The sequence below is a fragment of the Rattus rattus genome, chromosome 13 (assembly GCF_011064425.1).
Source record: "Rattus rattus isolate New Zealand chromosome 13, Rrattus_CSIRO_v1, whole genome shotgun sequence".
Lineage (NCBI taxonomy): Eukaryota > Metazoa > Chordata > Mammalia > Rodentia > Muridae > Rattus > Rattus rattus.
The window spans coordinates 60,697,417-60,719,414 of NC_046166.1; the positions used below are offsets into that span (position 1 = coordinate 60,697,417).

Consider the following 21,998-nt stretch of genomic DNA (forward strand, 5'->3'; position numbering starts at 1 on the left):
TTCTGAGCTTCATTTTTTTTATTTACAAGTAAATGAAATATGTTTTGAAAAGAAATGTAAACTCTGAGATAAGAAAAGCAATATAAAGACACGGTTCTTGGCTTCACAGTGACGTGTTGAGGGGAGGTCATGCCACTGTTTCTTTAAACAGCAAAGCTGGGATGGTGGAGCCCACCTGGAATCCCACAAGCTAGAGGGCATCCTGGTTTACATAGTGAGTTCTAGGTCAGCCAGGACTATGTGTTGAGACTGTTTGAAGAGAAAAGCAAAACTAATATACAATGATTGTGTAAAAAAAACAAACAAAAACAAAACAAATCCCATGATTTCTTCATGTTGGCATCCGTGAAAGAATAAGATCACTTTTCAATGTGATACTCTGGTCAGATGTGAGGTGACCAGGTGACAGCACCTGCTCTTTGAAGCAGTCTCTAAGCAAGGACTCAGTACTCATCCAGAGTGTCTGCACGAGGAATGGAGAGACCCCGATCTTTAAGGGCCTGGACCTTCAGCTTCTCTGCCTCCAGTCTGCTCTGCTGCTCTACCCTCTGTTCCTCCAGGATCTCTTCAATGGATACTTGCTGAAGTGGTGTGTCACTTTCCTTTTCCAAGTCCTGCAAAACAGGCATGTGTGAACAATTCCCAGGAAGACCGAACGACAGCAGAAAAGCTTATGGCTGCACAGACAGACTCCCGAGCACAGCTTGGACTGCTTTGTGCATCGTGGTAAGGCCAAAGTACCTTCTTCCTGCAGAGAGGCAGGTGGCAACAGTGCTACACAACACACACTGGTCCACAGTGCACACAAGGGCTGCTAATCAGTGCAGAGCTCAGCTTATATAAAGTCCCATATTAGTCTGGGTTTACTTCATATCAATAACTTTTCTTCAAAATAAAATTTGAGTTTGGGAGGTAACTTAGTGGACAAAGTACTTACTGTGTGCTTGTGTAGACCCGAGTTTGAACCCCTAGAAGTCACATAAAGCCACATATAGTAGTGCTCCCCTACATTCCAAGTGAACCTACAGTGAGATGGGAAGTTACACAGAGAATCCCTGGAAATAGAGGACCAGCAAGCCTGGGGTGCACAGTGGAGAGTCCCTGACTCAAACAAGGGGCAAAATGAGCACTAGTAGCCCAGGTTATCCTCTGCCCACTACATCCACACCCTCTCAGTCTGTGTAAGCAATCATACTGCACCTTTGCATACACACCCATTTCTAAGGCTAGTTACAGAAAAGTATCTTAACTTACAGGAAATAAAAAAATTACTCAGGCCATGATGGCCACACAAGACAAATACTGTATTTTACAATCTCAGTATCAATTTAATTTCTGGGGTTTGTTGCTCAGGAAGAAGGTATAAAGCCTTGATTCAAATGTACAACACATTCTTCCTGCTGTGGGCAATAAACTGTTCCTCTGTTTCACTAACTAGGAGTCTCTGAATAATATTTACTGTTTCTTCTGTGGCAAGAATTAATAGAAAACATCATGAGGCCAGGTAAGTCATTCTAGTTTGGTCCAATGCATTCAATTTTTCTAGTAATTTAGCTTAAAAAAAAATTTTATTTAAGGTTTTTTTTTTTTTTGACCAGAGTTTCTCTGTGTAGCCCTGGATAGCATAGACCTTTCTTTGTAGACCAGGCTGGCCTTTGCCTCCCAAATGCTAGGATTAAAGGCATGTACCACCATGCTTAAATTAATTATTTGGTTTAATAAAAATACTACTTCATTTTTCTTACTTCAAAAATATACACTGGGGAAGGGGAGTGGTTGGGGAGAGGGAACACCCTTATAGAAGGGGGAGGAGGGTGAGGGATTATGAAAAGGAAACAGGAACGGGAATAACATTTGAAATGTAACTAAAAAATATCCAATAAAAAAAATACATACTGTAGGAAAGTTATACTACAATCAGACACTTTAAAATTACAACTCTTATATAGAAAGAACACAAATACTTTGATGAATGTTATAAGATTTTCAGATGTAGGCCAGTCTATGTGTTATCAGAAGCATTGAGTCTATGTGTATCTTCTGGAACTGTGTTTTTAAATGTTGTGTGTCTTTGCATGTGTGAAGATGTAAGGACAACTTGGTGGAGTCTGTCTGCTTCTTCCACAGTCACTTGAGTTATGGGGCTTCAAAGCTCTGATTGTCAGCCTTGCACCATCTCCCAGGCCTAAGAACTGTTTTGTTCTATGGGATCACCCATAGCTTGGGATCACCCAGAGCATGGATGTGCAGGCAAGCATTCTGCTGCGTAGCTGTATTGTCAAACCAGGCACATCTATGACTTAGAACCAAACCAAATTCATAATGAAAATAGTGACATTTTCTTTTCATCTAACACAGAATATAATTAATATTAATGTCATAATATTTAATAGCCAACTTTGTATGTAGAACTATATACGAGCCTCATCTGTTTACCCTTAAAACGTATAGGTATTATTTATATTTCTATAACATAGAAAACCTATACAAAGTAGCAAATTATGGTTGGGCTCTCCCCAACTCAGCCCCGACATGCTCTTGTTTCCTCAGCAAAAGCTGTCCTAGAATTCCCTCTGTAGCCCAGGCTGCCCTCACACAGTTCTCTGCTAGTGAACACGGGATTACAGGTGTGCCACTGCAGCAGGCTATCTATATTCCTGTTTCTGTTCCTGTGTTGGATTTTTTTTAAAGATTTATTTTTATTTTAGGTATGTGAGTACACTGCCGCTGTCTTGGCATCAGGTCCCATTACAGATGGTTGTGAGCCACCATGTGGTTGCTGGGAATTGAACTCAGGACCTGGAAGAGCAGTCAGTGCTCTTAACTTCTGAGCCATCTCTCCAGCCCGAAGGATTTCTTTTCTAAGGATTTTGTTTTATTATTTGTTTATGTGTATAGGGTGAACCTGCAGGGGCTAGGCAGGGGTTCAGACAGTCTAGAGCTGGAGTTACAGTCGGTGATGAGATGCCCTGTGTAGGAACTGGGAATGGTTTGGTTCTCTAAAACAGCAGCAAGCACTCAATTACTGAACCATCTCTCCAGCTCCTGTAATGACTTTTGATGAGAAGGTTTAGAAAGACACTCATCAAAAACCTCTGCACATGTTTCGGTCTGGATGCTAACTAACACATGCATGCCTCCAAGGTTGCAGAGCTCAGCACTTGTGGTATCAGCTGGAGGACTCTGACCAGATTAGAAGCCACGCAAGTTGCATAAGTCACCTGGGTCAAAGGTTATCTGCTAAACTATATAATCACCCAACCCTTTCCTGGATGAAGAAAAGCCAGTGTTCTTAACTCTCTTCCTAGTTTTCAGTATGTCACTCACTGAGTGACTCATTCCCGTGACTGTGAAGCAACCGTCTCTAGAAAGTAAGCGTCTTTACTGCTGGGATCCTCCATCATCAAGGCAGAATCCAGGCACCTCTTTTTTTCTTTTTGGAATTAAGGTCTTGCCCAGGCTGGCCATAAACTTGTGATCTTCCTACCTCAGCCTCCATGCCACCATGGGGTACCATTAGAGACTACTTACGCAATGCAATGTTTTTCTAAATAGATTCTGGCTATGGTTCTGAGCTTTAGTACATAATTTCTTCAGACTGATTCACACAATCAGTGTACGTGCAACATGTTCATGCTTAGAACCTACAGATGGCATCAGAACCCTCAAAGCTTAAGTCACTGATGACTGTAAGTCACCATGTGGCTGCTAGGAAGTTAACCCATGTTCTCTGCAAGAGCAGCAAGTGCTCCGAACTGCGAGCCTCTTTCTAGCCCCACCACGAAACTATTTTAAAGTGAGGCGTTAATACAGTTTACAGCATTAAAGTGAGGCATTAATACAGTTTACGGCAGTACTTGGGTGGCACTGCAAGTTCATGCACATCAACAAGTAAAGGCCGACACAGGGCGTTTTTACCTCATTCTCTCAGTTTTTGAGTCACAGTCTCTCAAGGAACCTGAACTCTTGGTGTGTGCTAGACTGGCTGGCCTCTGAGGTCACAGAGCTGTCTGTTTTCACCTTCCCGTGCTGCGATTACAGCCTTGGACACCATGCCGGGTTCTGAGTGCTGGGGATCCAAGCTCAGGCTCTCATGGTTGTACAGCAAACTGCCATCTGCCTAGCCCAGTGTGTTGGAGACAGGGACTCAGGCAGGCCAAGCTGAATTCAGTCACTACACAGCTGAGAAAAAGCTGTTTCCAACATGAAGTCTCTGAGACAAATGATCTCTGAAAGAATGTTCTCCTCCTTGTGGAAACATTGTTAAAAGTTAGCTAGTACCCAACTGTTCTACTCTAAAAGCTTCTTCATACTAAACTACGATATGGCTAACCACTGAGAAACTCAAAAAACCAGGTAAGAAAACAGCAAATGCAGGATTAAACCAAAAAAAAAAAAAAAATCAGTTGTTTTCAGTCTTTATTTCTTCTTCCTTCTCTCTCTCCTTCTGTAGTGCTGAGGATTGAACTCAGGGTTCTATAAATGACACCCAAGCACACTGCTACTGTGCAAACCAACTCCTCCTGCCCCACTAATTTCAGCCACTTTCACATGTACTTTGATTTTCCTAGCAAACCCAATAGGCTTCAAGGTTTAAATGCTTAAGAAAATGCGAATATAAACGCATCTCTGTAATACATACGCATGTATACATACAAATACACAGCAAGCAATACTTCAAATGTGGCTAACATTTCACTTAATATCTGGTCTTTCTGGCACAAATATTCAGGTCCTTTCTCTCTGGTCATGTGCTCCACTCTGAATCTCAAAATGGCTTTTCCCAACCTGTTTTCCTTTTTCCCCTTTAAAGTCCATACACTCACCTTAAATGCCGCTAATTCACTCCATGCCATGTAGAGCTACTTGGAAATGACTATATAATTTTACTTTTAAAATATGTATGTGTGAGGTGCTATATGCACTTGACACAGGTGTCCTATGGTCGCCTGGAGATGAGGTATAAGCAATTGTATGCAGGGAACCACTCAGGCCCTCAGTGAACACTACGTGCTCTTAATCACTGAGCCATCGCCAGTTCCTAAGCAGTTATTTAAATTAACACATTCCATAGGTAAGTCTGTTGTTTTCAGTGGTAGTAAGGACTTTACCACTGTGATACACTCTAGCTCTCAACTGTACCTTTTTATTCAGGACAGGTAACTTAAATGATGTAACCTTCTGCTACTGAGATTAAACACTACATGACTGATGAATGTATTTGTTCACATATTATGGTGGAGCTCAGGCTGGTCTCAAACTCACTATGTAGCATAGCACAGCATCTGTGGTGGTTTGAATATGCTTGGCTCAGAGAGTGGCACTATTTGGAGGTGTGGTCTTGTTGGAGGAAGTGTGTCACTGTGGGCATGGGCTTTAAGACCCAAATCCTAGCTGTCAGGAAGCTGGTATTCTTCTGTCTGCCTTAAACAACATACAGAACTCTCAGCTCCTCCTGCACCATGACTGCCTGTATGCTGCCATGCTTCCACCTTGATGATAATGAACTGAATCTCTGAACTGAAGTGGAAACTTCTACTTTCTTTGGAAAGTGAGTTATGTCAAATGGTGTTTTCCTGAAGCAGACACAGGTGAAAGGATGTTTTGCTAAAGCAGACACATGAAAGGACTCATGATGTTAAGAGGGAAGGTAAATATAACCCAACAGGCTGTGGAAGGGTCTGGATGATATTGGTACACCTTGTCATTACTTAATGGTCACTGTCTGTTATGACTTCATAAAAAGAAATGCACCAAAAAACTTCTGGTGGTTTCTTGCCATTGGCAGAGTAGTGTCAGCTGATACAGACTCATGTGATGTTTTGCTGAGGAAAGACCAGTGGGAGGACATGTGATGTTTGGAGGGAGTATAAACAGGACTCAACAGACAGTGACTGGGGGCTGGCATAGCTAGCTTTGCAAGGCTTCATTGGTCTCGAGTCTTCGTCATCACTGATCTTCACTTCGTTGACAGAGGCATGGCAGAGAACTACTCCTGGTGTCCCTGATGGTCCAGGTTAATCCTACTCACGGGTGCCTGTTCGGCAGAGAGAAGCCTGGTTGTTGCTGGGTCGTGCCAGCACTGCTGATTTATGTTTGCTATCCTACTGAACTGGACTGCTAGTGTATATCCTGACAATGCAGACTGGATTTCTAAACTATTGCTAAACAGGTCCCCTCCCCCCAATCTTAACAACCCTTCTTTCCCACTACCTCGGGTGAGTAGTGGGCTAGAAGGCAGGTGAAAGCTTTTAAGAACCCTTAGTAAAAGTAGGATTTAAAAATCTAAGCCTACACTGAACCTGTAAGCCAGCCCCAATTAAATGTTGTCCTTTATAAGAGCTGCCTTGGTCATGGTGTCTGTTCACAGCAGTAAAACCCCACAGAAGTTAGTACCAGGGACTGGGGCACTGCTGTGACAGGCCTGACCATGCTTTTGTTTGGAAGCATGTATATTTGGGGACTTTGGACTTGGAAAGCAGTGGAATACTTTAAAGGGACTTAATGGGCTATCCTAGTAGGAATATGGAAGACTTTGTTACTGAGAGTAATTTGAACTGTGAGGACCTGGCCCAAGAGGTCTCAATGGAGAAGAATGTTAGTATGTAGCCTAGAGACTGTTTTAGTGATATTTTGGTAAAGAACATGGGTGCTTTTTGCCATTATCTGAAAAATCTGCCTGGGGCTAAGGCGACAAAATTTAGATTAATTGCTTTGACAAAGTAAGTTTCAAAACAGCCTAACATAAATTCTATTGTATGGTTACTAAAGCTCACTCCTCCTATGAAGAACATTTTTAATGAAAAGGAACAAGCTGAGAAAGGAAAAGTATAAAATGTATGATTCAAGTAATAAAGGAAAAATATAAAATGTATGGTTCAAGTAATAAAGAGGCACTAGGAAGTGAAATGGAACTGTATCCTATGTTGAGGAAGATGAACAGATTATGGAAATGATGACCTTGGGCCAAAATCCCACCTAGCTAAATTTAGGTCCAAGCCTGGTGCTGCACACCTTTAATCTGGGAGCCTAAGGCAAACAGATCTCTTGAGTTCAAGGCCTGCCTGGTATAGAACAAGTTCCAAGCAGAGAAAAGCTTAAATCCAGACATTGATCACAGCATTCTCAGAAAACAGAGCCAAGAAGATCTGAGTTCAAGGTCAATCTACAGAGCAAGTTCCAGGATAACTAAGCTTAGGGAGAGAAAGAGTTGGAAGACAGAAAGCTGGTGATAGCATAATAGAACAAGGGTACCGTGTTCCAGCTCCTGCAAACAGCAGAAATCAGCAGCTTTGGCCAGGTGGCTCTGGCTTAGGGTCAAGAATAGAAAGGACTACTGGGACAACTGATGCTGGTTAGCTAGAGCCAAGAAATTAGCAGTGATTAAGAAGAGACCAGCATCCCTGAGGTAAAATCTTCTGAGATGTGTTTTCTTAGAACACAAAGAAGCTGTGTTCCAGTGATAGCCAAGGTTGTACCTCTGCTGCAGCTGGACTTGGTAATGTGTGAGAGTCACCCAGGTGGTACTGGTTTTGAAGGCATGAAGGGGCCATGCAAAGAAGTTGAGGCTGGGCACCATGAAGAGAGCCTGTGAGAGGCTATTGGTGAAGTCTAGATGCAGCAGAGGACCCCAGAGTACTGGAGATGACAGTACCACGGGATGGTCACCAAGAACAGCAGCGGCAGTGGAGTGGATCAACCGGAGCCTAGAGTGCTACAGAGGTCAGAGCTGGAGAAGTGACACCAGCCCTTTGGAGGAGCCCAGAAAATCATGTGTGGATCCCAGACATTGGAACAAGAAGGTGTAATATTGAAGTTGCCTTGGAGACCATAAGATGTTCAAGATGCCAGAACTGTGGGATACCTGCTGAGGAAAGATGCCAACAAGGAGTGGAACAGGCCAAAGAGAATTGTGCTGCAGTCAACGAAGAATGATGAAAGCTGTTAGAGATCTGAAGAGCACTCTGACAACAGACATGGAGATGCAGAGTTTGGACTTGTTTGTTCTAGTGTTTAGTCACTGTAACATTTTTGAAAGGTAGTGTATATCCTGTGATGTTTTAGGTATGTGGTCTACTTTGACTTTAAGTGATTAAACGTATCTCACAAGACTTTGAACTTTTACTTGTTGAGACTGCTATAGAGTGTGGGGACTCTGGAAGTTGCACTAAATGTATTTTGCATTATGCTATGTTTAGATATGGTGCCCATAGACTTGTGTTTGAACAAGCCAAAGGGAGCCAGGGAGTGGCACTATTTGGAGGTGTGGCCTTGTTGGAAGAAGTGTGTCACTGTGAGCATGGGCTTTAATACTCTCTCTCTAATACTTGGCCTTTGGGAAAAGATGCAGAACTCACCCTCCTCCAGCACCACGCCTGCCTGGATGCTGCCACGCTCCCACCTCAATGATAATGAACTGAAGCTCTGAACCTGTAAGCCAGCCCCAATTAGATATTGTCCTTTATAAGAGTTGCCTTGGTCACGGTGTCTGTTCAACCTTAACTAAGCCTCAAACTAGAGGAGTTCTACCTACCAAAGCTTCCTAACTGCCTGGATTTTAGACACGAGCCACCACACCGAGCAATGCTGTTTCTTTCTTTCCAGTTGAGAAGATGGGGAACAATAGACATGTGTGCTGCCCCTGCACCGGCCATGTTAATCTCTGTGCTGTTCACATCTTAGTATGTGTGCTACACCAGCAATGTTGTTTTCTATCGGGTGAAGCCAGTAACATTTACTAGTGAGATCAAATCTTTAAAATGCCAAAGGCCACAGACTGACGTTAATTACCTTCTTCAGTGTTGCTCTAGCAACTATAGCTTCCCTACTTGGTGGTTTCCTGTGAGAAAATGTGGTGAAATTGGAAAGCAGCAGCCAGCATCAGTGCCCAGATCCACAGCAGTTTAACAGTCTCACTTACTATTTCTCCTAGTAGGACCACATTTTCTCCTCTGACCACGAAAATCCCTCGAGGAATATCACCGTACTTTCTGCCCACGTGAATTCGCTCCACAGTCTGATGGAGCACTAGGTTAGCTATAAGCATAAAAGAAGAAACAGATATTCAGTTCATATTGTTGACTATAAAGGTCTATAACTCAATTACTTAGTTGTTTTTTTTTAATTTCAGCAATAAGCCATTTATGAAAATTTGGTTTCTTTTTTGGGGGGCTGGGGGGCAGGGTCCTACTCTAGCCTCAGCAGGCCTGGAAATCATGATATAATCCAGGCCTTCCCAGCATTTGTGGTGATTCTCCTGCTTCGACTTCTTATACATGCTGAGATTGCAGGCATGCTCAGTTTTAGGAGACTTTCAGACAAGGAAAGAGTCTTTCTGACTATGTTGTGCTAATGAGTGACTAATGGTAGGAATAAGTTACTTCTGTATCATTTCACTGCTAGAATCAACATAGTCCATAGGAAAATAGAAATGAGTGGGAATCTGGAAAACTTGAGCCCAGACAACTATGAAGATTGAAAGTCTGCATTTTAGAAGGAGAGCTTCCTTATTGTATGAATATATGTATGTGATGACTTTAGTGAGATTTAATTTTTTTGAGTCCTTATGACTATGTAATCGAATCTAAATTTTATGGATTAGGACACAGCAATGCTTTATATAGTCATGCATTGTAGTCTCTGTATTTCCTTTTTATCTCTTCATAGCACTTCGATGAATTCAACTTAAGGCTTAATATTCTTGTTAAAAATATTTTTCACCTTTGAATTAGTACTATTTGTCTTACTTGAAGTAAAACAGAAGCTGTATTGTTTTGGTTTGAGAAGGTTCTTCATCTGTTTCCATAGTGACCCTCTTGCTCTACCCATAAAGTCCCTGGGACTACAGGCACATGGCTGGCTGTTTATATCTCCTACAGTCTCCTGTTTCAGCTACACTTTCCCTCTCATTAAAATCAGTGACCAAGCAGATGACCTGCAAGTGTCAGTGTAAACTGAGAAGTTTCTTATCCCAAAGAGAAAGGCATAGATCTCTTCCTTCAGAAAGTGCAGACTGACTACTGAATCTGAAGTATTCCTGGATGTAACTTCCTGAGCTTATCTGTGCTCCGCCCCCAACAGGAGTTTCAGGAAATGGCTTTTACCCTATTTTCATTGGACAGGGAGGGATTACCTCCAGGAAATGATTTTAAGACTAACTTTACTTCTATCATTTGGCTCCCTCTAGTGGGAAAAATAAAAAAATCACTTTTAGAATACAAACTTGTGAATGACTATACAAGGTTTTGAAACACCTAATCATAATTTTAAAACAATTTATTCACCACAAACAGTTCTATTAGGCTAACACATGTGGAAAAGTTAGATATAAGTAAATTTCAAAGTAATGCCAAAAATATGCAATGGGATCATAACCAATACATACCAAACTGATCAATGCTTCTTAAAAAACCTATAAGTGTCCTTCCATCTCGAAGTAGGACCAAGTGCTTTTCTGGGGAAAGGAGAAAAGATCTTTTAAAAAAAGCTGTCAGTTTCAGTGAGCTTATACAGTGTCAATAAGACGTCAGTTACCAGCTGTCTAAGCTGTATCAGACCCTCTCCTAATGTATTAGGGTGGAGTTCGGTATATGATATAAAACATTGGAGGGGAGAGTGTAATCTTGGATTAAATGACCTCAGTGCTGTAAAGACTTGGAGCAGTTAGTATTGCAGAGTTAGAAAAAGACACTGAGTAGCCAGGAAAGCAAGTGTTCCCGGCTCTGATGTTACATTTAACCCTTTTAGTGTAATATAATTTCTCTACTTTAAATAGAGAAGTTTAGTCCAGATGTTTTTATTTTTCTGAGAGGGTCTTGTGTGACTTAGTTGGGCTCTAAGTCACTATTTAGCTGAGGATAATCTTGAACTTTTTTTTTTAAGATTTAGTTTATACATGTGAGTACACTGTAACTGTCTTCAGACACACCAGAAAAGGGCATCAGATCTCATTACAGATGGTTGGGAGCCACCATGTGGAATTGAACTCAGGACCTCTGGAAGAGCAGTCAGTGCTCTTACCTCTCTCCAGCCCCCAACCTTGAACTCTTAAATGCCCTGCCTCCATCTAAATTCTGGAATTATGGAAGTTCTATTTACTTTCATCATTGGCTACATTTCTATTACCATAATCTTAGAATTACTTCATTGTTTGCTTTCAACCCAGGAAATCTGAAATGAAAACAATGCTTTAAAGTGGCTGGGTGTGGGGGTTGGGGATTTAGCTCAGTGGTAGAGCGCTTGCCTAGGAAGCGCAAGGCCCTGGGTTCGGTCCCCAGCTCTGAAAAAAAGAACCAAAAAAAAAAAAAAAAAGTGGCTGGGTGTGTAGCTGAGAAGCAAAGCCTCCAAAGCCCTAAATTCAATCCCCAGCACCAAAACCAAAATTTAGAAATGCCTCAGACATACAAGAAGATGTGATCTCGAACAGGAATTCAAGTAAAAGCTTTAAAAAAGTATGTTGTGTTTGTTTACATGTTTGGAGAGACCAGAAACTGGCATCAGACTCCTTAGAAGGGGAATTACAAACAGTTCTCAGGGAACCACAAATGTATCTGGTCCTCAGGAGGGGAAAGAAGCATGCACAGATAACCACTGAGCCATTTTGTCAGACTGAATTAAACTAGTGGTTCTCATCCTGGGGATATCGACCCCTTTGCGATCAGACGACCCTTTCACAGAGGTTGCATATCAGATGTCAGATATTTACAATTCATAACATTAGTAAAGTTAGTTCTTGGTTTAGAGTGTGTGTGTGTGTGTGTGTGTGTGTGTGTGTGTGTGTGTGTGTGTTTAAGATCCATAGCCCTACCAGCTTGTTTTTAATCCTCCTTCTTCTGTTCTTTTTGAAACAGGTTTTCTTTGGCTATCCTGGAACTCTCTCTGTAGACCAGGCTGGCCTTGAACTCAAAGATCCATCTGCCTCTGCTCTCCAGTGCTAGGAATAAAAGTATGTGCCACTACAGCCAGAAGGAGGCGGTCACAACAACATGAGGAACTATATTAAAGAGTGGCAGCAGTAGGAAAGTTGAGAACCAGTGCTCTAAACTATTCTGAGGTCTCCAAGTCACCAACCTCATGAATTTATATTTACCGTTGGATGAAAGCAAGAAAATCACATCTTGTGATAAATACAACAGAATAACAACGGTAGAATGAAGGACACACCAAAACAGCCACAGAAAATGTGGTGGAACTCTGAAGAGAGACCTTTAAGGTGACAGACAGAGTAAAGGATATGATAAACATCCTTTAGAAAGACAAGCACGATTTTAACCACTCATTTCTTTAATGTTAGGCATAAAGTACTTTTTGGGTTTTTTCTTTTTAAGACAGGATCTTATTATATAGCCCTGGCTGTCTTGAAACTATAAACTAGGCTGGCCTTGACACCTACCGCTGTCTCTGCCTCCCAAGTGCTGGGATTAAAGGTGTTTCATTATGCCCAGCTCAAAAATAAAGTGCAGGAGTTGCAGTGAATGTCCCCACCAAGGTTTCTGTATATAGACTTGGCTGCCCTGGAACTTACTCAGTAGACCAGGCTAGTCTCAAACTCACAGATCCAGCTACCTCTGCTGAGGGCTGGGATTAAAGGGGTGTTACCACCACTGCCAAGCATAAAGCACTTTCTGTCTGAAAAGAGGGGCAATGAGTCTTCTCTAAAGGAATCACATCATGATTAGGCTCCAATTAAGTATCATAAGCACATTTTAATTATGTAAGAGTTAAAAGAGAAACTAGACCTATTCCAGATGGATCTTTAAGGATAAATAAATTTTGGCTATGAGAAAGGGAAAGTGGAAATGAGAAGATTAGAGACATCTGCAAATTCAGCCTAAGGGGAAAAGTAGCATATTCACATTTGGGTCAAAGTTAAAAGACAGGAGCTAAATTCAGAAAAGTACTGAAGGGAAGTTTAATTTCAAAAAAGTGAGGAACCATTAAAGATTAATGTATAGAAAAATGGAAAGTTATGATGCTCAAGTACGTCTAGAATGTCCAGAGATTCAAAAAAATGAACCAAACATGCAACTCAGACCACCCATTTTGGAGAACAGTGAAGTCCAGAGAACTAAGAAAACCCACAAGAACTAGAGTTAGAGAAACCAAGAAAACAGCAGAGGGCAGGTTATATGTTCAGGGGGAAGAGCATTTACTGCTCTTGTAGGGGACCCACGCTTACTTCCCAGCATACATATCAGGTAGCTCACAACTGCCTAAACATGAGGCCCATAAGCATACAGGTACACACATATACATAAATACATAAATAAACATTTAATAACCCAAATACACAATACAATGCACAGTGCTGCAGGGGAGAGAACTTAAAAAGAAGGCCTTACATTTTATGACTATGAATACAACTTTGAGGGGCTAGAGAAACGGCTCAACAGTGAAGAACACTGCTCCTCTTGTACAAGATGAGGTTCGGCTCTTTTCTAACTCCAGTTCCAGGACATCTGATGCCCTCTTCTGGCATCCTGCACACATGTACTGTGTAACAGCTCTGGCTGTCCTGGAACTCATTTTGTAGACCAAGCTGGCTTTGAACTCAGAAATCTGCCTGCCTCTACCTCCTGAGCGCTGGAGTAGAGCCACCGCTACACAGTTTCTAACTCCAGAATTTTCTAGACGGAGACAGAAGGAATGCTGTGATTTAAAGGGGCCAGCCTGGCAGCCGCCCTTTAAAAAATGAAACCAAGTCAATAGAAAGACAACAATCCCGTAAGACTTCTTACAGCAAAACCCAGACTATAAAGATGGTCCGCAGAGTCAAAGCTGCAATGAGCGAAGACACTCACCAAAGGATGCAGGTCAATGGAGACACACAGCTGAGCAAATACATGAGCTACAAAGATACAAGCACAGCTGAGCCAGGCATGGTGGCACACACCTTAAATCAGAGCAATGCAAGAGGCAGGAGCATTCTAGGTTAGACAGGACTATATAGAGATCCTGTCTCAAAACAAGAACAAACAAAAGAAACAACAAAACAAAACAAAAACCTTGAACAACCATAAAAATTGGTTCAGACACTCTTCCTGTGTGTGTCTGAATGGGGACAAAAGGGTGTATATCAAATGGTTTTGTTTTTTTTTTTTTTTTTTTTTTTTTTTTTAGTAATGGAGAGGTCTGAGATCCACAAAGAAGTATGAGAAGGCTTGGGAACACAATCACGTTTAGTACAATGGCAGATTTGTTGTTAGACGCTTCAGGTAATTCAGATAGCTAAGGGAAGGTGAAGGTAAAAAGATTATTTCATTACACTTCATAGATAGGCTTATAAAGTGGATAGTGTGTGTATGTATGTGTATGTATGTATTAATAGCTACATCTGTAGATAAACATATGAGCGAAGTTTAATATATTTGTCCCGGTCAACACAATCATGGATTTTCTCTAATTTGCAAACTCACACAGGAAATTTATAGACTTGTACTTGTTTGAAGTTGTATAAATCACTGCTTTTGAAAAGTCACAGGATTAAAATGATTTTAAAATGCTGACTACAAGGGTTGGGGATTTGGCTCAGTGGTAGAGTGCTTGCCTAGCAAGCGCAAGGCCCTGGGTTCGGTCCCCAGCTCCGGGGAAAAAAAAAAGAATCCTTTTAAAATGCTGACTACAGAGCAGAGAGATGGCTCGGTGCTTAAGAGCACTGCTGTTCTTCCAGAGGACCCAGGTTTGATTCCCAGCATCCTTTTCTGGTCTCTCCAGCGCCAGGCAAGCAAACAGTGCACAATCATATACATTTTTTTTTGTTTGTTTGTTTTTTTAATGCTGCTTTAAAAGTTCTGTTCGAGGAATCATACACAGGTAAGCCTTTAAAGGAGAACATGAAAGTGGGGGCTAGAGAGATGGCTCAGAAGAGCACTTGTTGCTCTTGCAGAAGAAGATCTGAGTTTCTTTCTCAGCACCCACACTGTGACTCTGTAACTCTGTCTGTAACTCCAAATTCCAGAAGATCCAAAGAAGAGAAGGCCATGTGGCTTCTTGGGTACCAATATGTGCGTGGTTTAATTACATGTAGACAAGATATGAATACACAAATAAAATTAAACCTTCAAAAAACACGAAATTGTAACCTCTTGGTCTGTACAGGACTAACCTTTTAGTAAAACAGTAAGTTTGAAGTGACTTAGCATTTGCAGAAAGCAGGTTATTACGTCTGACACATGTCTCTCTAACTTTAATCTGAAAGTGCTAATGACCCTCATAGGAATAGAAGACCGCAAACTGGCTATATAGCTGTAAGCCTGCGTTTACTTCTAATTAAATTCAACTGCTGCTGTCTTAACATTTTCTGTGTTGGTGAGTCCTTCCTATAAGCATTCTCCATCCATCCATCGTCAAACATAACTTTGAAATGCTGCAGTGAAGGGCAGGGCACGCGAACGAAGTCGCCTGGGCCACTTCACGTTCACAAGTCGGAGGCTGCGCCCCTCAGAAAGAGTTTCACAGCTTGGGGGGCGGGGAGGTGTCACCAGCTCAAGGACAGAGAAGGTAGGTTGGGAATGGGCTTCGAGGCTGTGAATGCAGACCACCCCGCCCCGGCCCAGAGATCTCTCTCGAAACTCCTTCTCAAGGGATGCCCACTCGAGAAAGAGTCCCACACTAGGCTCCCCCCGAGGGAGAAGTAGGTACTCACTGTCGATGTCCTCGATGAGGCTGGCGGTGCCGGGCATATAGTTCATTTTGAGCTCTCGCAAGGCTGCACTGGACGGCCGCGAGGGCGTCCAATCGCCCGTCGGCGGGACGCGGACGGGAACCCGCCGCTCACCTGCACCTCAAACACCGCTAGTCGCCGGAAGCGTTTCAGGTTACCCCACCCACTTCCGGTATCGCCTGTCCATCCACTGAAAAAGGCGTGCCGGGCGTTCGGTCGCAGACAACGTTTTCTTCCTTTCTAGTCAGTGAAGTGAAGTCCAGGTCGGAAGGGCGGAGAATAGGCGTTTCCTCACTCGTGACAAGCGCTGTCCCTCGCCTCGCTTTCCTGCTCCGAGGCCCGGGTTGATCCGTACAGTCCATGACCGCTCGGCGCTCGGCGTGCAAGGGGCGGGACCGGCTCGGGATTGGCTGTAGCGGTCCTAACCCCCTTCGCCGCCCGCCAATACCTGTGGCCCGCAGGCGCCTGCGCAATGGGACGACCGTGGGGGGCGGGAAGCGCTTCGCGGCAGCGGAGCCCATGTCGGCCCTGAGGCGCTCGGGCTACGGCCCCAGTGACGGCCCTTCGTACGGCCGCTACTACGGGCCCGGGGGCGGCGATGTCCCGGTGCACGTACCTCCGCCTTTATACCATCCGCTTCGCCCGGAGCCTCCCCAGCCTGCGGTTTCCTGGCGAGGGCGCGGGGGCGCCCCGGCCGAGACCACCTGGCCGGGAGAAGGCGCAGGTGGTGATGGCTACTACCCCTCTGGAGGCGCCTGGGCAGAACCGAGCAGAGCTGGAGGAGGCCACCAGGTAAGCCTTCAAGTCTTTTCCGGGGCTCCAGTAGGGAAGTCTTGGGCGGAGGTGAGGACATTTGAGGGGTTTATACTTAGGGTTTGTTACGACTCTGGTTTCTGATTTGTTCGTCTTCTGGGGAGGGTGCAGAGACGAGGACTGGAGATGTGAGGGGATATATTTGTCCCTTCGTTTTTACTTCAGCCATCATAAGTGTGCCTGTTACCACGAAAAGAACCGAAAAATTATTCTGCGCTGACTTCCTAAGCTTAGTAGCAGGCTGCAGCAGGATCTCTCTCCCGAGAGCGTAGGTTAGCGTGATTGGGCTGTAACAATTTATCCTGCGTGGCTAGGGGAGCTGCAGCCCTAGTCGTTACTCAGCAGCCCCTCCCGCGGGGAAGGGATCGGATCGGAACGGGGCGGGCCGATCATTTAGTTCCTTATCACTAAAGCTCTGCCCGGAATTGACTCAGGAGTAATCAATGTTGTAAAGTACCCTTATGTTCTATTTAATCATCACAAGACTGCAAGACAGATGTTATTAATGCTTCCCAATTTCTGAATGAAGAAGGCCCTGAGAGATCAACTTGCTTAGTATGTTTGGACCTTAACATTTTATTACTTGCATACATGCCAAAAATGTATTTCTATTTTCTCCTTGTATGGGGCTATCATTCTAGGATGGTGGCACACATCTTTTGATCTTCATAAATAACATTCTTATTTGCTGAAAATTAATTATAAAATTCTCACACATCCATGATGGGATTGTGAAATAGTACAGTGCTTTGGAAAACAGCTGGGTTGTTCATAAAACTTCTGACAGAATTAATTTATGATCTATCAGATCTACTTTTAAGTATACTCAAGAAATGGAAAACAAGGGGTGGTGTGTGTGTTTAATGCCAGCACCCAGGAGCAGACCAGCCAGCCTGGTCCACATAGACATAATAAGTTCCAGTACAGTCAGGGCAACATAGTGAGACCCTGTCTCAAACAACAGCAGCAGCAACACCAGAAACATGGAAAACATGTCCACATAAAAAGATTTAATACTTCTTTTTAGCATCATTAATGATAATGGCCAAAAAATGGAAATAACTTGTATAGTTATCAGCTGATTTCTGGATTAACAGCATGACTTACATTTTAGAACATAACATCTAGAAGGGTATGAATCAATCTCTCCCTCCCTCCCTTCCTCCCTTCCTCCCTCCCTCCCTCCCTTCCTCCCTCTCCCTCTCCCTCTCCCTCTCCTCCCTCTCATATTTGTTTCATCGTGGAATGAACCTTGAATAGATCATGCTTGGTGGATGAAGTTAGTCACAAAGATTGCACCTCATATTGTGTGATTCCTTTTACATGTAGTGCCCATAGTAAGCAATTTGTAGGCTGCTGGGGTTGGGGACTGGGAGAAAGTGTTGAAAAACTGGGCTTTGAGGTGATACAGTGTTCTGAAGTTGGTGAAGATGGTTTCACAATTCTGAGTATCCTAAAAACCACTGAATTGTACATTTTAAAAGGGTAGGCTAAATTGTTTCTCTAAAAATTGTATAAGAAGAAAACCATGTAGCATTCAAAAGTTAGCTGGAAAGAAGGATCCGTATTCCCTGTGCTGATTCCCTAAGTAGGATGGGATAAGTAGGCCAACGGACCTACTTTAATCACAGGATCTAGAAATGAAGGAGTCAGCCTTTACGTGCCCAAATTGAAGATCAGTTGATGAGGAAAAGGAGTGGAGCTTTAAACTAGCTTCTATCGAGTTTGCTCTGTTAGCAAACTAAAAGTCCGTCTTGTTGGGGAAAGACTTGCAAAGGTTCAGGTTCGCATCACGCACGGACTTGTGTGGTTTGGAGTAGAGCTGTGCATATAGGGCAGGTTATAGGGCTAGAGTAGTTTGAGATAAACTGGAGATGTATAGTGGGCATCTGTTGATTTTGTTTTGTTTCAAGACTGGGTTTCTCTGTGTAGCCCTGGCTGTTCTGGAACACCATCTGTAGAGCAGGCTGCCCTCCAGCTCACAGAGAGCTACCTGCCTCTGCTTCTGCCTTTGCCTGTGCCTGTTGTTATAGATGTACTTTTTTTTTTTTTTTCAGATCCACAATCTTAACTTCATTGGTTTTTACTAAATTTTACAATATTTATCTGTGAAATTTAAAAAACATACAGGGCTAAGGAGATGGCTTACCTTGCATGTATACAGACTGGGCTTTGGGTCCCTAGGACCCACATAAATGTTGTGGCTGGGATGGCTCACCTGTAATTCCATCTTTAGAAGGTTGAGAAGGATCCTCATAGCTAGCGGCCATGGGTGAGGTAGAAGAGCTATTGAAGGAGTCAGCCTCGGGCCTCTCTGCATGTGCATCCCACACAGTTATGTCCCCATACATCTAAGACTTGACTGTTAATTATTTTTCCCAAGGCAGGGTCTCTTGTATCCTAGGCAGGCTTTGAACAAACTATGTAGCCAAGGATGATCTTGACTTTTTCAGCTTCTTGCTTCTGCCTCTCAAATGCTGAGATATAGGTTAGCCCCGTCCTTCCTGGGTTTAAACTGACATATTTAAAACAGCTGCTGGTGGTCCATGCCTTTAATCCCAGCATTTGGGAGGCAGAGGTGGATCTCTGAATTCAAGGCTAGTCTGTACCACAGAGCAAGTTCCCAGGATGGCCAGGCCTCATAGAGAAACTCTGTTTACAAGACAAAACAAAAAATACAAAATAACCAAACAAAATTAATATATTTAAATATGGCACAGGGTAAAATTGGAAATCTACCACTTTCACAATTTTTTAAAAGAGAACGTCCAGGGCTAGAGAGATGGCTCAATGGTTGCTCTTCTAGAGGACCTGGGCAATTCAGCATCCACATGCCACCTCCAACTGACTGTAACTCTAGTTCCAACACCCTCTTCTGGCCTACTCCGGCGCCAGCCACACAAACGATGCGAATAAATACATGTTTTTATAATATTTCTATCCCATTGCCACCAGAACTGGATGGTAGAATCCTATTGTGAAGACACCACATACTTTGTTTGCAGGACATAGAGAAGTCAAAGTGAAACCGAGCTGAAAGCTTTCCCCCGTCTGGCTAGTTTTCATAATGCCTGGAGTTGCTGTGCAGGCTGCTTGAGGAGAAAAGCCTGTTCATGAACAGTCTTAACTAGATATGGATGTTGGTGTTCAAGAATGCTTCGCAAACCACACAGACATCCATCTCTTTCAGACAGGGATGGTCAACCAGGGCCATGGTCCAGATTTGGGAACCAATCCATGACCCCGAGTTAAGATTCTGCAAGGTTTTTAAGCCCCAAATTCATAAATATCTGTGCCAAGTTATTCCACCAATCAGGATTTAGAGATAGGGGATTTCCTCAGGACTAAGTCTTTGTTGTATGTTTATCCTGCTTCCATTGGTTGGAGTACTCACCTGTGGCAGGGGACTTGTTTTGTCCTAACTTGTCTACCAGGGCGGGACTTGTCTAACATTCATGACGTAACTTGCCAACTAGGATGTCAGTTACCCGCATACTTGACTCTTTCTGCCAAGTAGGATATCAGTTCCCAGGGAGGTCTTGGGAATTTAAATTTTACTCAACCACTACTCAAAATGGAAGACTTATTCCAAATAGTTTCTTATACTGCTGCAGGTGTTTCTCTTATGTTGGGGTCCATTCCAGGGACAGCTTATAAAGGCAAGTCCAGGGGTTGGGGATTTAGCTCAGTGGTAGAGTGCTTGCCTAGCAAATGCAAGGCCCTGGGTTCAGTCCCCAGCTCCGAAAAAAAGAAAATAAAATAAAAAAAATAAAGGCAAGTCCATAAGTGCAGGAAGTGCTGTTGGGTGGTTGGTTCGGGTCCAAGCTTATGGGTAAATAACTATACAAAACAGTTCTACTGATTTCTATTGTGATTGGTTTCCAAGGGCACAGAACATAACAGAATATGCAATCAACTTGGCATTAGAAAGTTTCCTAGTAACAGCAGAAACATATGAGAAAGTTTCCTTATAAATGGCAGGCTAGCCAGGTAACTGTTACCTAGGCCTTAACATTTTACCTAGGTTCTAACAGTGGGCTCATGTTAAATCACTTGCCTGGCAAAATATACCTACCTGTGTGATGGAGGGGCATGACTGCTGTAGGGTTCCCGAACACTCTGTGTCTGAGTCCCACTCTGCAGGAGAGAATTCATGCCTGGTGCTGCCAGCCTGTTCAGAACCCTGTGGCAGGGAAGTCACAGACCCTGATGGGGGACTGCTGCTACTGTGGTGTGCTAAATGGACAGACTGCCCACCAAAGATCGTCCTTCTAATTATGTTTATGTTCCCAGATTGGTGCTGATCTCAGGTTTGGTCAACGGTTTGTTGGTGGTGGTAGTGGGGGGGGGGTTGTGTGTGTGTTGTAGTGGGTGTTAACTAATAATGCTCAGATTCAAAACTGGTTACTGTGCTGAAAAAAAAGTCACTGCTAAGTGCTCAGTCCTGAAGAGGCCGTGCATTTTATCCCCTCCAAGGATCGAAGAACGTGTGGAAGTGGGAGTGGATAGCATGTAAGGGCCAGAGGAAGGAGACAGGGTTACGAAAGACTGTCTTCTGGGTGTGACGCGACAGCTGTATTGATGAAGGCACAGCTGCTGGGTCACCTATTTAAGACCTCACACCACTGGGCTCTGCAGCATTCCTCAACTCACCTTTCTGAGAATTTACAGGCCATAAACAGAGACTAGTAGAGAGTAGCTGACAAGGCTTCCAGAGGAGAAGCTAATAGTTGCTGGGGATGGGGTTGGAGGTGGGTGTCAATGGTGTAGCCACTGTTGTCTGTGCTCCTGTAAATGACCCTCATCCATACTCATGTGAGCAACCGTAATTAAACATACTTAAGAGATTTGAGGTGACAAAAAAGATGAGATTGTTCTGAAGAGTGAGAATGTGAGCCTACTGACTGTTGTAATTGTTAACAGTGCTGAGTACCCACTTTAGTAATAGTGTAAAGTGAAAACAGGCGGAGTGCCTTGGCACAGGGCTTCTGAGGTAACTTAAGGGAGGATAGAAAATCTCAGGCCAGACTGGCAACTCCATAGAACTCTGTCTCAAAATAAAATAGCAAATGGCTAGGGATGTACTACACTGGTAGGACACTTGCCTAGCATCACAGACTCTGGGTTTAATCTTCAGTATGAGAAGAAAAAAATCCAAACTAAACAAACAAACAAGCTAGAGAACTGCTCTCATTTCCTCTAAACAGCTAACTACTGCATTTCAGTGTGGTTTTTGTGAGGTGAGTCTGCCTGAAGAAAGAAAAACAAGAAACTATGGTGTTAGGAAGCTGTGTCAGGAAGAGTGTGAATAGTGTGGAGGATCCTGGTTTAAATTGAACCTTAAAGAATCACCTGGAGGAACTGACCCTTAGAGTCTGAAGATTTAGGCTTGGGTTCACTACATCTAGGACAGTCAGCTTTATCGCTTGTCGTCTTGATAGAGAATGTAGCTATACAATTACTTTAGGTTTAATCCAGCATAACCAACAAACCACAAAACCCATCTACATAAAGGAAATAAAAG

At 43.2% G+C, this 21,998-nt stretch overlaps 2 protein-coding genes across 2 annotated transcripts in view; one reads left to right on the top strand and one right to left on the bottom strand.

Annotated features, from left to right (window-relative positions):
• On the bottom strand, nucleotides 1–16,042 carry Lsm1 (LSM1 homolog, mRNA degradation associated). Its single transcript, XM_032918501.1, has 4 exons — nucleotides 15,644–16,042; nucleotides 10,385–10,453; nucleotides 8,921–9,036; nucleotides 1–614 (listed from the first exon to the last, which is right to left on the bottom strand). Exons 1-4 carry the CDS (start codon nucleotides 15,687–15,689, stop codon nucleotides 444–446), a joined length of 402 nt encoding a protein of 133 aa, XP_032774392.1. The 5' UTR covers nucleotides 15,690–16,042; the 3' UTR covers nucleotides 1–443.
• Nucleotides 15,873–21,998, top strand: part of Bag4 (BAG cochaperone 4) — a 20,482-nt gene continuing 14,356 nt past the window's right edge. The window contains exon 1 of the mRNA XM_032918500.1: nucleotides 15,873–16,453. Coding sequence (XP_032774391.1) covers nucleotides 16,022–16,453 — 432 coding nt within the window. The 5' untranslated portion in view covers nucleotides 15,873–16,021. The remainder of the gene's footprint in view (nucleotides 16,454–21,998) is intronic.

Bases quoted from the DNA above. Each gene is read 5' to 3' on its own strand.
- Lsm1 (XM_032918501.1), bottom strand. From the start codon at position 15,689: ATGAACTATATGCCCGGCACCGCCAGCCTCATCGAGGACATCGACA. The intron at 10,454-15,643 runs GTGAGTACCTAC...TCCTTTCCCCAG, and splicing joins CCTCATCGAGGACATCGACA to AAAAGCACTTGGTCCTACTT. The intron at 615-8,920 runs GTAAGTGAGACT...CCTGTTTTGCAG, and splicing joins TGGTCCTACTAGGAGAAATA to GACTTGGAAAAGGAAAGTGA.